At 42.4% G+C, this 14,488-nt stretch overlaps 1 protein-coding gene across 1 annotated transcript in view; it reads left to right on the top strand.

The window, feature by feature from the left end:
* Positions 1 to 14,488, top strand: part of LOC118671409 — a 40,377-nt gene that overhangs the window by 3,906 nt on the left and 21,983 nt on the right. The window contains exons 3-5 of the mRNA XM_036339566.1: positions 1,154 to 1,282; positions 2,616 to 3,333; positions 5,466 to 6,297. Of these exons, the coding sequence (XP_036195459.1) occupies positions 1,154 to 1,282; positions 2,616 to 3,333; positions 5,466 to 6,297 (1,679 nt within the window). The remainder of the gene's footprint in view (positions 1 to 1,153; positions 1,283 to 2,615; positions 3,334 to 5,465; positions 6,298 to 14,488) is intronic.

Genomic DNA, 14,488 nt, shown 5'->3' with positions numbered 1-14,488 from the left:
GGGACCAAGCCTGCAACCGGAGCATGTGCCCTGACTGGGAATTGAACCATGACCTCATGGCTCAACCACTGAGCCACGCTGGCTGGGCTGGCCAGATATTTTACTTAAAGAATAGGAAGCAATTTTGCTTAAAAATATTCTCCCATGTCCCTGGCTAGTGTTTCTCAGTGGTTAGAATGCCGGCCCATGCACCAAAGGGTTTGGCTGGATTCCCAGTCAGGGCACCTGCCCAGGTTGTGGGCTTGAACCCCAGTGGGAGGCATGCAGGAGGCAGCCAATCAATGATTCTCTCTCATCATTAATGTTTCTAAATCTCGCTCTTCCTTCCTCCCTGAAGTCAATAAAAAATATATTTAAAAATAACATTCATCAGTAATCTCACTCTAAAGATTATATTTCAAAGGCAAATTTGTTTAAGAAGGACTCTTCATTAGTTCTTTCAAGGGAAACTTGTTGAAAATTCTGAACTGTTTCAGTAACATTAGGAACTAATACCTCCAATCACTGGGCTTGGGGCACCATCAAGTGGGGAAAAGCTGATGCAAAAGGACATGCTGGGGCAGGGGTGGTGGTGAGGGAGGAGGACTCCTAGTGTTTTCACTTCCCTTACAGTTTTGCTCAGAATCAGCCCTGGTGATTTCTAAGCAATCCATAGAGGACTTACAGCCCGACCGAAGCTTATCAATTTGCCTTCGTGGTTAATATGTTCCAAATTTGATAAAAGAAGCTTGGATCGAGACTTGAGTGATTGGATTGGATTATTCCTTCTCTTGTCCTAAATTTTTTTGAGTTTACACACACACACACACACACACACACACCAAACTAGAGATCCTGCCACATCCAAACCTTGGGTGGGGACTTAAGCAACTATAACAATATAAAAAATATATAGTGTGCTTAACTTTTTCTGACCTCATGCCCTCTAGAAGCTTTTTCCTATTAGAAATGACCTGGAATCAGAATATTAGAGTTGGAAGGAATCTTAGGGATCGCCTCACCCTGACATGAGGGAGGTGAAATGACTTGCCCTGCAGGAGTCCCCAGACTTCCTTTCTTACATATGTGAACGGTGTGAGGTATAGAAAGTGTGAGAGGACTTTTCCTTTTCCTTTTTCGTCTGAAGCAACTCTCCATGTATTCATTTGTTTAGCTCCCGCCAGTTTGGCCATAGACCACAGCCTTCCCCCGATTTCACCAGCCTCCTCTGCACTAAGAAGATCATCATATCCTATGAAAGTCCTGGAATTTAAGGAGGTTCTACAACAACGTTTGCTTCCAGGTATTTCCTTCTTGATTTCAGCTGAGGGGACTATTTTCTTTTCTAAAATTATGTTGGAAGGAATTGATAGCAATTAATCCAAATTTTTCTCCTTAGAGAGAGGTCAAGTGTAGGACTTGGCGGACATAATGGTCCCAAAATAATATATATGGCTAACTCTGTTTCCCAGTCATCAAATTCACACAATATTTCTCTGTGCTTTGGGGCTTCCAGTCACATACGGCTTTTGTTGCCTAAATTTGAGAGAATTTGGGAATCATCCTAAATCCCTCATGTCTATATCACAAGAGAATTGCACCCCACCCCCCATCTTTCCAATACAGAAGGAGGTGAGCCATGGGGTTCTATGGCAGAGTTTCTCTGCCTTGGCACTGTTGACACGTGGGTCAGCTAATTGTTTGTTGAGGGGGCTGCCCTGTGCACTGTAGGATGGTTAGCACCATTCGTGGCCTCTACCCTCTAAATTCCAGTAGCAGCCCTCCAGCTGTGACAAAAAGTTTCCAGCCCTGGCCAGTGTGGTTCACTTGGTTAGGCATCGACCCGTGTACTGAGAGAGAGGTTGCTGGTTCCATTCCCGGTGTGGGTACATGCCCTGGGTTGTGGGCTGGATCCCAGGTAGAGGTGTGTGCAGGAGGCAGTCGATCTCTGGATGTTTCTCTCTCTCTAAAAATTCAGTAAACGGTGCTTTTTAAAAATGTCCAGATACTACTAAATACCCCAGGGTGTGTGTGTGTGTCAAAATTGCCACATTAGAATCATTGTTTTTGCCGAAACCGGTTTGGCTCAGTGGATAGAGCGTCAGCCTGCAGACTGAAAGGTCCCAGGTTCGATTCCGGTCAAGGGCATGTACCTGGGTTGCAGGCACATCCCCAGTGGGAGATGTGCAGGAGGCAGCTGATCGATGTTTCTCTCTCATCGATGTTTCTAACTCTCTATCTCTCTCCCTTCCTCTCTGTAAAAGTTCAATAAAATATCTTAAAAAAAAAAAAAGAATCATTGTTTTAAAGAAATGTTCTTAGTTCTCCCAAAAGCATCAGGTACACACACACCCTCAACAGGAAGGAGGACTTCCTAGCAGTAGTGGACCATTTGGGGCTGAGGAGACAGTGCCAGGAGGCTGTTCTGTGAAGACCCCTCCTTGACTGCCCTCCCCTGTATGAGAGTTGCCAACAGCAGGAACTTCTTAGCCTTGGCCTGTGAAGAGGGGGTGCTTTCTTTGCAGACAGGGGAGCCTATACTTCCAGAGCTAGACTCATTTCTTCCTTTGATGTTGCAGGAATACTTACAATATGCTTTTGTACATTCTAGTAACTTCTATCCCTTGAATTTTCAGTGACACAGGAAGAGATACAATTTAAACCAGAATCCCTCTGTAAGACGCTGTTCTCAGATCATAAAGAACTGGAGGAATTCATGAAGACACAGATACGTCCTATCTCGCAGGGGATTGTGATATTTTCTCGAAGCTGGGCTAGTGATATTGGCTTAAGGAAAGAGCAGAATGTCTTGTGTGACGCTCTCCTAATAGCGGTGAACAGCCCGCTGGTACTCTATACAATCTGGGTGCACCCGAGTGGGCCCGAAGGGCCTGAGTATGCCCGAACCACTGCTCGTCACTTAAAGCAGAAACTGGGAACTATTGGTGGTTACACGGGGAAAGTGTGTGTCGTTCCGAGACTCCTGCACCTGCCGGGCACACAGCCTAGACCCTGTGGAGTCCCTGTGCACTACCCCCAATCCTACCAGCTTGCTGATGAGGAGGAAATGGAAGACTTGTTGCAGGCCCTCATCGTGGTGGTCTTGCTGTGCTCTCGATCCCTTCTGAGTGACCGGCTGGGCTGTGAATTTTTCAACTTGCTCATAGAGGAGCAGTGTGAGTTGCTTTCAGAGAGCCTTCAAGAGACACGAGAATTGTTCATCCACTGCTTCCCAGGAACCAGGAAGACAGCCCTCGCCATAAAGATCATGGAGAAAATCAAGGACCTATTCCACTGCAAACCAAAAGAGATCCTCTATGTTTGCGAACATGACTCCTTAAAGGATTACGTGGCGTGAGTGTTTCACTGACTAAACACAGTAAATGTGTTGAGTCAGTCTTTTCAACAGTATCACCAAAGTAATTACTTAAGATTTTGCAATGCCTTAACAAAGTAAGTGCAAGAGCCCAGACATTTGCAAGTGACCAGGTAGTTGAGCTATAAATGGGTACTTTGCTATTTCCAGTCTTCAATATTTCATCATAAATCAGCCAAGTCTGCATACATTTAAGTTTATATAACTAGGGACAGTTTCCCACAATCTGTGGTCTTAAATTTAAAGAAAAGTAGAAATGAACCTATCTTGCTTTAAAGAAACATTTTGCTTGCTGCTTAACATTGTAAGGTCACAGTATATTTCAGGTGATGAGACATTCTACCTACTAGAAACTTGAATTTAAATACCATTTGATTTTGCTTATAAAATATTTTCATTTGTTTGACTTGTTCTGAATCAATAATTTTAGAAGACATACAAATCTGCTTCTGATTTAAATCTTTAGCTTTTAATTTAGTAAAAGAAATTGGTTGCTTTATAATTCAGCAAATGAGGGCAAACTCATTTTCATTTTTTGTCTGGTTTACTTATTTATTCAACAAATCTTTTTGAGCACCGTGTATATGCTAGGTACTGTGTATATTGAGTGTTAGTGGGGATAAAGATTTTGAAGATCTGGCCATAAAGCCCAAAAAGGGGGACAAAAAATAAAATAAGCAATGTGAATATTGTAAAATTAGTATGATAGTAAAGATATGCTTATCTTAACTTGGGCTGAAGGTTGGTCAGCAAATACTCCCCAGTGAAGGAGATCCTTAAGAAGGGTACACTCTTAAGAAGTCAATAGACACCCTAACCGGTTTGGCTCAGTGGATAGAGCGTCTGCCTGCAGACTAAAGGGTCCCAGGTTTGATTCCGGTCAAGGGCATGTACCTTAGTTGCGGGCACATCCCCAGTAGGGGGCGTGCAGTAGGCAGCTGATCGATGTTTCTAGCTCTCTATCTCTCACCCTTCATCTCTGTAAAAAAAAAAAGAAGAAGTTAGTAGGCAAAGTGTATAAAATGAGGGCTTTTTAGGCAAAGGGCAGAGTGTGTGCGAAGGCATGGAGATGCTTAGAGAATCAGAAGGGTAAGTCTGACTAGAGCAGTGTGGGGGTGGGGGTTATGGTTATGTAGTTGGTGATGAAACTGGAAAGGAGGCAGATGCCATATTGTGAAAAATTTGTAAATTGTACTATGGGTTAAGTTCTTTATTATGCTTTATAGGTAAGTTTAAAAATGCTCCAGTCAAAGGCAAATTCAATTCAACAAGTATCTATTGAACCCTAATGTGAGGAGGATATAGAGAGTGGCTAAGAATCAGTGCTTTTCTTCAAGATATCTACAGTCCAAATTGGAAGGGAAGAACATGAACAGTTTTGATTCAGGGCACAGGGAGTAAAGCCCCAGGGACTGCGTATGTAGCATCAGGAAATCTATAGGCATGAGTGATACACCTGGATCCAAATTAGAGGAGGTAACAATCCCACTTGATTGTTTCTTGCCTCCTCTAAGGTGTTCCTCCTCCTCTGATATGCTACAACATACTGTAAAGGGAAACTGAACACGCAAAACAGGATTACAGCCCTGAAGATTTATTACCCTACTTGACACGCCATGGAACTCAGCAGCTTCTTCGTGTTTTCCTTACCAAAATCAAATGAGGCTTCTGGTTTTGTACTACATGTAAAAGGGGTGGTGGGATTTGCTTTAGAGGAATTTGTATTTATCCATACCTCTTTTCCACATAAAAAAGTATGATATGCCTCTAGATAACTGTTCTCTAGCTCTAAAAAGGACAAAGTAAAGAGCTTGTCCTCAGGGATTGTCAAGCAGCAGAAATGGACTACTAATAGAAACAATAACGTTCCTACCTGGGTTTATTTCAAAAGTTTCACATGCATATTTAACTAGATAACCCTGAAGAGTAGGGTTTACAATGAAGTAGTCTCTCTATCAGGTAACTTGTAAGTAAAGCAGTTTTGTAGTATTTCGTACACAGCTGGATCAATGAATCGTCCTCCAGGTGAGAACTAGTCTCTAATTTCAATCCCGAGAGTAATGAGTGCATGGTGTTCCCTGAAACCCAATTCTCTCTTTCATCCTTACAGCCAACAAACCACCTGCCAGGCTGTGACGCGGAAAACCTTCATGCAAGGGGAGTTCCTAAAGATTAAACACATAGTGATGGATGAGACGGAGAATTTCTGCAGTGTATATGGTGATTGGTACAAGAAGGCTAAGAGTATCACCCATCCAGAGGTGAGGGGAGCTGGAAGGAGAAACCTTCACCATGGGGTTCTCTGGCTTTTCCTGGACCCCTTCCAAGTCCATCATGCTGATGTCAACGGCCTCCCCCCTCCATCTGCTCAGTTTCCTCGGAAAACAATCACCAAAGGGATCCACTGTTCTCTGGAAATAGCAATGGTCATGAAACAAGAAATGAAGAAGACCAAAGAAAGTCCTCCCTCCGACATGTTTCTGGACACACTGGCACTGTTCAGGGAAGCTGCCTACGAGGAAGCAATCCGTGCCCAGGCTCTTCCTGGGGTGTGTGAAACAGAGACCAACCTGACAATAGAACAAATTGCGAAGTACGTGGCAGAAAGATGTCACAGCCTGTTCCAATGTGGCTATCTGTCCAAAGATATAGCAATTCTGTGCAGGAGAGGGGAGGACAGAGGACGCTATGAGCTTGCACTGCTAAAAGCAATGGAATTAATTGAGACCCACAGAGCAACAGAAGTTGTGTTCAGCCAGGCCTCTGGTGTTTTGGGCAGTCACATCATTTTAGACAGCATTCAGCAGTTTTCAGGCCTAGAGAGGAATATTGTGTTTGGGCTTAGTCCAGAATGCAGTCCTTCAGAGGAAACTCATAAGCTCTCCTTTGCCTCAAGAGCCATTAAACACCTCTACCTGCTTTATGAAAAGAGAACAGCTTTCTGAAAATTATTTCAAACAATACAGGAAGCCATAAGATGCAGAGTCCCTTCTCCCAGGCAGGTGGCAGGTACTCCTTTTCACATATTACAAATGAGGAGCTCAAGGCACAATCAGTATGGCAGAGAGCCACAGAAACGTTTCTTGGGACTGATCCTGCCACTGCATTCGCAGTGTCACTGTCTTTTTCCCAGTCTACTTCACCTCCTCAATGTACAATTACAACAGACTTATAATTGGTCCCCTGCCTCTGGTTTTACCTTGTCCAATCCAGCTTTCATCCTGTCAACCAGAGATGTTCTCCTCAAACAGAGAACTGATTTTTATGACATTCCCTGCTAATGTATCTTCAGTGAGTCCCTGCAATGTTTAAACCAAGCCATTTTTCAAGGCTTTCCATGATATACCCTGACTTACTCTCTTAAAACAGTCTTTATTATGCCTCCATCTTCCAGTGTTTCTAATGCACCCAGCCTTGCTGACCTATTTTGGGGATGGGAGGTAGGGTGGCCTCCAGGCTACTTACTTTGACTGGGTCTCTCAGGGTAGTACCTTGGTTGGCACCTCATACTGGCTGTGGGTCCCAAGCTTCATAGGGTCAGAACTTGATTTCCTCTTTGCACCAAGTTTGGATTAGTTTCTTGGGGATGGCTTTGTGTTAATCAAGCTCACAAAAGACCAAGGCATAACTGACAATGCGACTCTGTCAATTTACAATGAGGATTATAGTAATAAATGGGCCAGATGCTCTTGCTAATCAGCACATGCAGTAGTAACATAGGAGGCCAAATTACATAAGCATAGCTTTACAGCAAGGGGAGCTGGTAATATGATCAAATGTATGGCTTAAAGCTATGATAGACTATTGCAAACACCTCTAAAATAGGGATATTTCCATCACAAGGTCAGATTTACCAAAAAAAAGCAAATTTAGAATGCTAAGAGTGACTAGTTGTTCCATATTCTTTGCCTTAAATGATTTTTTTCTTAATTTCTGAGTTTCTAAAGTAAACCACCAACCTCCCCCTCACTCCTCTCAACACATAACAGTACTTTACTCACATTCATTTTCTACCTGTTAATACTTTCATCTAGACTAGAAACTGCTTCTGTCCTGTTATTGGCCTGGGACGTAGTCTGTCTATCAGGGGGTCTTTGCACATTCCTAAACTCTTCCATTATGATTTGGTGTTAATTTTATAATTCAACTCTAAGAGTTCATGGGGAGCCTGAATGGCAATTCTACCACCTATGGTGCCTATACATTCTTGCTCCTGGCTATGCCAGTGCCATTTTCTCAGCCTTCAAACCCTTTTCTGCTCCCTTTGTTGAAATTCTTACTTGCCAATCAAGTCCTTATTCAGTTAAACTTGGTCTTTCTTTCACAGCCTTTCTATGGCTTAAAAAATGTGTTTAAAGATAACACCCAACTCATTCTAAACTATACCAAAGAAGTAGTAGTTGAAATAGCAGAGTCTATGTAATACCTTCCTATCATGTCTTCTTGCCAATGTATGTGCAATATATTAGAAATAAAATCAGAAGTCCCTTTGTCTAGTCAGATCCCAAAATAACTAAGCCAATAATTGCTCTTCAATGCAATTTTGTTTTCCTGTCTGTAAGGTTTTTTAAGTTGCTTTGGAATTATTCCTCTTTCTGGACTATTTTTAACTTCTAGAAAGGTTAGGACAACTTTATTAATGCTGGTGAGGCCTCGATGCAGGAGAAAGTATGGAAATATTCTTTTGGCCATAATTTCAGATAAAGCCCATCCCTTTCCATGAGGTAGGAGGGCAGGCAGGGCTTGCAAAGTGCTTTTAGCTGCCTTTCTGAACTGCTCAGACTACCAGATGGGTCACTGTGAATTGTCCTGTCCAGAGAACCTTTCTCTTACCTCCTTGCTGCACCAATTACTTGATGTTATTCCTTATATCTTTCCTTGGGGGCCTCAGGGTACTTTTAGGTGGGATAAAATGAAGTTCAGCAAGTAATTCGTTTTTGATGGTGCAGAAGATACCAGTGTGTTAACATTTGGATAATGGGAGAAGTGTGAATTCTCTAAAAATAATTTAAAGGATCAAAGGTGGAGGGGGGTTGCGGGAGTGAAGAGAACAGGGAACTGCTAGACAGTATTTTAATCATAAACCTCAGGACCACGTAACTTTTTAAACTATATGCATGCATTATGTAATTTTTGATAAAATAATTTATTTTAAAAATGATTGCTTTAAAATAATTGTTTTAATTTGAGAGTCCTTATCAGTTCTTAGTGCACTCAAACAGCTCAGTCAGGTTTAAAGCAGAGGCCTAACCCAGTAGTGATTCTCAACCCTGGCTACTCATTATGATGATCTGAGGAGCTTTAAAAATACCAGTGATCCAGCCAGACGCCAGACCAATTAAATCAGAACGCCTGGGCATGGGCTTGGACATTGGTATTTATTAAAAGTTGTCCAGATAATTCCAGTTTGCCACCAGGGTTTAGAACATGGGACCCATCTACTAGTCTGCTCTTTCAATCCTCAAACTTCTCTTCCCATTAGATTGTGAGATCCTTGAGGGTAAGGATGGTCATTTACACATCTTTATTTCCCCCAAAAGCAACTGGTGTAGTACCTCAAACTTGGAAGGTGCTCATAATTATTTGTTGAATGGATTTGCTACTTTCAGAGGATCAGAATCTACTAGGGATAATGTTTATATTTAATGAAATGAATATCTAATTTTGGAGACTTCAAAGAGGTCAGTGTGGAGAATAATCAGCACTGCAATAATGAAGAATAAGAGGATAATGGAAGTTAAGCTGTTTTTTTTAGGCAACAGGCAAAGTTAAAGATCCATGTTGATGGGAGTTCATTAGGTTTGAGTTTGAGATTAGAAATTGGTGGGGACTAAGAATAATTGACTACCTTGCTTGTTCTTAGAATTCTAAATTTTTCTATAGACATTTAATAAAATGGATAAAACAGTTAGTTTGATGAACTAATTTGCCTGCTATAAGAAGTTCTAAAAGTTACTTTTAAAAAGAAGGGTATCCCTGGCCTGGTAGCTCAGTTGGTTAGAGTATCATCACAATAAACCAAGGTTGCATGTTCAGTCCTTGGTCAGGGCCCATACAAGATGTAATCAATGAATGCATAAATAAGTGGAACAACAAATAGATGTTTCTCCCTTTCTCTTTCTCTCCCTTCCTCTCCCTAACATCAGTTATAATATAAATAAATAAAGTTAAAAAAAATAAAAAGAAGAGTAGTATACTTCTATTGTGTTAAATTTGAGAAATGGAGAAAGGCAAAATAAAAAGTTCTTATTATCTTGTTACCCAGACACAGTTTTTTTTTTCATTTTTGCTTATTTCTATTCTTTGTTGATATGCAAAAATATTTTTACATAGTTATGATCAAATTGTACAATCAACTTTATATCCTGTGCATCTGTTTTTCCATGTAACCTTTTTGTTCTAGTCTGTACTATTGTTCCCAATACTTCTCCCCCTCCCTATACCTACACCCTTTATAGTTCCCTAACATTAGAGCTGGAGTATATTTTCCCACCCCCTTGATGTGGGCTTGGCCGTGTCACTTTGTTTGGCCAATGAAATGTTAGTGCAGAGGCTTTACGCATTTCAGTATTACATCTGTTCTCCTGGGCTTCTGCTCCTGTGAAGACTATGCCTTGGGCAGCCCATCAGTCGCTGAGGAATGAGGGATGTGAAGCAGTCTTGAACTCAACTCACGACATGGAGCCAAGTTTGACTGATCCCAACTAGATAGCCAAATCCCAACTGATTTGCAATGTGTAAGTGATAAATAAGTGCTTATTATTGTATGACCGAGATTTCAAGTTTGTTTCTTTTGCAGCAGTAGCTGACTAATGCAGGCATTTCCTCATGTTGTAGCATTGTCTTAAAAATTATCATTTTAAATAGTTGCACAATATCTCAGCTAGACTACACAAAATTTCAATAATCAATCCTCTATTAATTTGGGTCACTAGCAATTTTACACTATTAAAATTAAACCAGGCCCATACTCAGGCATACAACACAACCTTTTCTTCCTTTGGTATATTTATAAATCCCCAGAGATGATATTGGATCAAAGGGGTGGCCTAGATAAAAGATTCACCTTATTTATATTGGTTCTGATGGGAAGCGCATAGAAAACCCTAATCACTGTGCCTGACAACATACAGGGTTGTTGCCTTAAGAGAACAAAATGCTGACATCAGGACTACAAAGTTCTGAACCCATGTCTGCCTGACTCCAAAGTCCATTTTAGCCTCTATGCTTTTCTGCTTTCCTGTACATCAAAGTTACAGACAGGAGTCTCCATGACCTGCGATCTGATGTTGAAATCAAGATTGAGTATATTTATAATATTTGTGATATTAAGCAACAATGGTTATTGTTAGTTTCTAAAATTTTTCTACAAAATCGATATAAGTAAAATGACTTACATAACAAAAATATTTAGAGAAAAACGTATTCTACACTAAGAAACAATATACATTTCATTTCTAAGTCTATATAGGCTTACAGTTGTTTCGACGGAAAATAATACAATAATTAATAAATAATAATACAAGAATAAATGCTGTGCTTCTCATACGCACAACTGTAAACCTGCTTTTGTCCCACCCTGGATAATGACATCACGGAAAGCTTAGAAAATAGAGGACAAAAGAAAACTCATCCCCAGTATTACCACCATATCACACAGTTTGTCATTTTTGCTTATTCATTTCCAGTGTGTTCCATTGACAGATATATTTTAGCAGAGTTGTAATCATTGTGTACATTTCATTTTTCATCCTGTTTGGGTTGATTTTTCTGGAAGCCATTCCGATTCTTCTATGTGAGACATTTTCCACACTGCAGCCTAGGATAGGGCAACTCTCGGTGCAGAGGAGCCTCTCACATTCCATTTGATTTCTTGGCCCAGTCCACCTGAGTTTATACCTACAGAGAGGAAGACGGTGACGGGCAGTAAAGGATCCAAAGCTCATCACCAAGCTCCATGAAATACGGGGGTGGGGTGGAATGAAGCTGTTTTAGGGAACTCAGCAACAGAGCTCCACAATTAGGGCAGAAGCATTCTTCTTCCCTGGCTTTGGTGGTTGTGCCATCCCTGCAAAATGGCAGCTGCCAGGAGCACAACTCAGGTCTGTAGAACAAACCTTCAATTGCACAAAGCAACCTAAACAGTTTTCCAGCTTTGCCCAATAAAAATCACCTGGAGTGACTGTTAAACTTCCAGATCCCTGGGCCCCTCTCAGCTCTAGGACAGGTGCTTGAGACTAATTGGAGATTCTGTAGGAAATATTGTATTGAATGTTGAGATGGGTGGAAAAACATCCACCCACTACTTAGAATCCTACCCAGAAAAGACCAGCTTCCATTCAACTGAGCCTTGGGGTACCCATGTTCTTGTGTGGGTTTCAAGTCAGATATGACAAGGTTCAAATATGGACTCAAGCTCCCAAATGTGATTTGGGCAAATTAACTGGTCTTTCTTTTTAAAAAAATCTATATCTCTATGTGTGTGTATGTATTTTATTGATTTCAGAGAGGAAGGGAGAGGAAGAGAGAGAAACATCAATGATGAGAGTATCATTGATTGGCTGCCTCCTGCACGCCCCCCCCACTGGGGATCGAGCCTGGAACTCGGGCATGTGCCCTTGACCAGGATCGAACCTGGGACCCTTCAGTTCATAAGCCAGAGCTCTATCCACTGAGCCAAACCAGCTAGGGCTGATCTTCCTTTTGTAAAATGGAAATAACATACCTCAGATGATTGTTGTGAAGATTAAGTGCTTTCTTTCATGTGATTGGCACAAACCAAAGTGTCTACAACCAGTAGTTATTAAACTAAATTCTCAGTGCCTGGCAGATATAGTATACTAGAGGCCCAGTGCATGAAATGTGTGCACTGGAGGTGTGGGGTGGGGGGTCCTTCAGCCAGGCCTGTGCCCTCTTGCAGTCTGGGACCCCTCAGGGTATGTCCACCTGCCGGCTTTGGCCTGTGGGGAGCGGGCCTAAGCCGGCAGGTGGACATCCCTCTCACAGTCCAGGACCCCTCACTCCTTACCGCCCGCCTGCTTGCTGCTCCCTACCACTCATATCACTGCTCCTTAGTACTGCCATGGAGGCTGCCTCTGCTGCCATTGTACTCACCAGCCGTGAATCCGGCTTCTGGCTGAGCGGCGCTCCCCCTGTGGGAGTGCACTGACCACCAGGGGCCAGCTCCTGCATTGAGCATCTGCTCCCTGGTGGTCAGTTCATAGCAACCAGTCAGTCCACTGTTTGGTTGATTTGCATATTAGGGTTTTATCATATAGGATAGGATATTGAATGTGAACTGTAAATGAAAAAATGAAATTTAAAAAAGAACCAAATAGTTCGAATCCCACTTCTGACACCAAAAAAAATAAAAAAATAAAAAAAATAAAAAAGAACCAAATAAAATTTTAGATCTGAAAATTTTTTAATATATATATTTTTAATTCTCACCTGGGAGTGTTTTTAAAATTGATTTTTAGCCGAAACCAGTTTGGCTCAGTGGATAGAGCGTCGGCCTGCGGACTGAAGGGTCCCAGGTTCGATTCCGGTCAAGGGCATGCACCTGGGTTGCCGGCATATCCCCAAGTGGGAGGTGTGCAGGAGGCAGCTGGTCGATGTTTCTCTCTCATCGATGTTTCTAACTATCTATCTCTCTCCCTTCCTCTCTGTAAAAAATCAATAAAACATATTTTTAAAAAAATTGATTTTTAGAGAGAAAGACATCTATGTTACAGAGAAATACCGATAGGCTGCCTCTGCACCTGCTGACCCACCGGGATCTAACCTAAACCTAAGTATGTGCCCTAACCTAGAATCCAACAGGAAATCCTTTGGTGTACAGGTTGAGACTCCAACCAATTGAGCCACCTGGCCAGGGCAGATCTGAAAAATTTTTTTTAATTGTACCTCCAGGCCCTAGTCAGTGTAGATCAGTAGTTAGAGTGTCCTCTCACGCACCAAAGAGTCATGGGTTTGATTCCAGGTGAGGGCACATACACGGGTTGTGGGTTCCATCCCTGTCAGATTAATGTTTCTCTTTCTCTTTCCCTCTCCCTTCCTCTCTCTCTAGAATCAATGAAAAAAACATATCCTTAGAGGAGGACTTAAAAAGAAAATAAATGCTGGTTTGGTTCAGTGGATAGTGTTTCTGCAGGTGGACTGAAGGGTACCGGGTTGGATTCAGATCAAAGGCACATACCTGGGTTGCAGACTCAATCCGGGGCCCTGGTCAGAAATTCAGCGAGAGGCAACCAATTGATGTCTCTCACATTAATTTCCATCTTCTGTCCTCCCTTCCACTCTCTGTAAAAAAAAATAAAATAATAATAATCAATGGAAAAATGTCCTCAGGTGAGGATTAACCAAAACAAACAAATAAACATCCATCCCCAGTGTGATTATTGAAGGAGTATATGAAGTATTTGTTGAATGAACAGGAAGGGATGGGACTTTGCTTTCTAACTGTTTTAGCAACTCTGTAAGCCAGAGGGTTTATTTTTTATTTTAATTTTTATTGATTATTTTAGAGAGAGGAAGGGAGCGAGAGAAACACCAGTGTGTTGTTCCACTTATTATGCACTCTTTGGTTGCTTCTTGTCTGTACACTGACCAGGGATCCAACCTGCAACCTTGCTGTATCAGGAGGAAGTCCTAACCCACTGCGCTGCACACTGCCTGTCAGGGCCCCTCAACAAAACCCCTGTGGCATGCCCTGGCCCCTGCTGTGTTTGGGATCCATTCTGTGAGGTCACCTACTTAGGTTTAGGGTTTGATCCCCGGTCGGGGCTGACTGCTGCTCAGGAAGTGACTGAGGATCATTGAGGTCCGTGTGCTGTACATCATTGGGCACAGAGCTGCAGTTCCATTGCTGACAGGGCCGACTCCGATCCCCGCCACCCCCGCTCCTCCATCCAGGACGACTTCAACTATGACAGCTGCGTGGCCTCCACCAGCATACACATCCGCATGGATAGGTCACCCTTTCCGCGCTTCACTCAGCCCGGCTGCTGCACAGTTGCCCCCGGAGGCGGATTTACGGGGCCCCAGGGAGAGCACCCTCCATGCCGGACTCCCAGAAAGAGTGGGGTCCCCAGGGAAAGCACTTTGCTCCGCCTCCCCTCCGGGCTTCCGGCC

Source organism: Myotis myotis, unplaced genomic scaffold (genome assembly GCF_014108235.1).
Source record: "Myotis myotis isolate mMyoMyo1 unplaced genomic scaffold, mMyoMyo1.p scaffold_m19_p_17, whole genome shotgun sequence".
NCBI classification, from domain to species: Eukaryota; Metazoa; Chordata; class Mammalia; order Chiroptera; family Vespertilionidae; genus Myotis; species Myotis myotis.
The sequence above is the reverse complement of the archived record's forward strand: the minus strand, read 5'-3'. Positions and strand labels throughout refer to the sequence as shown.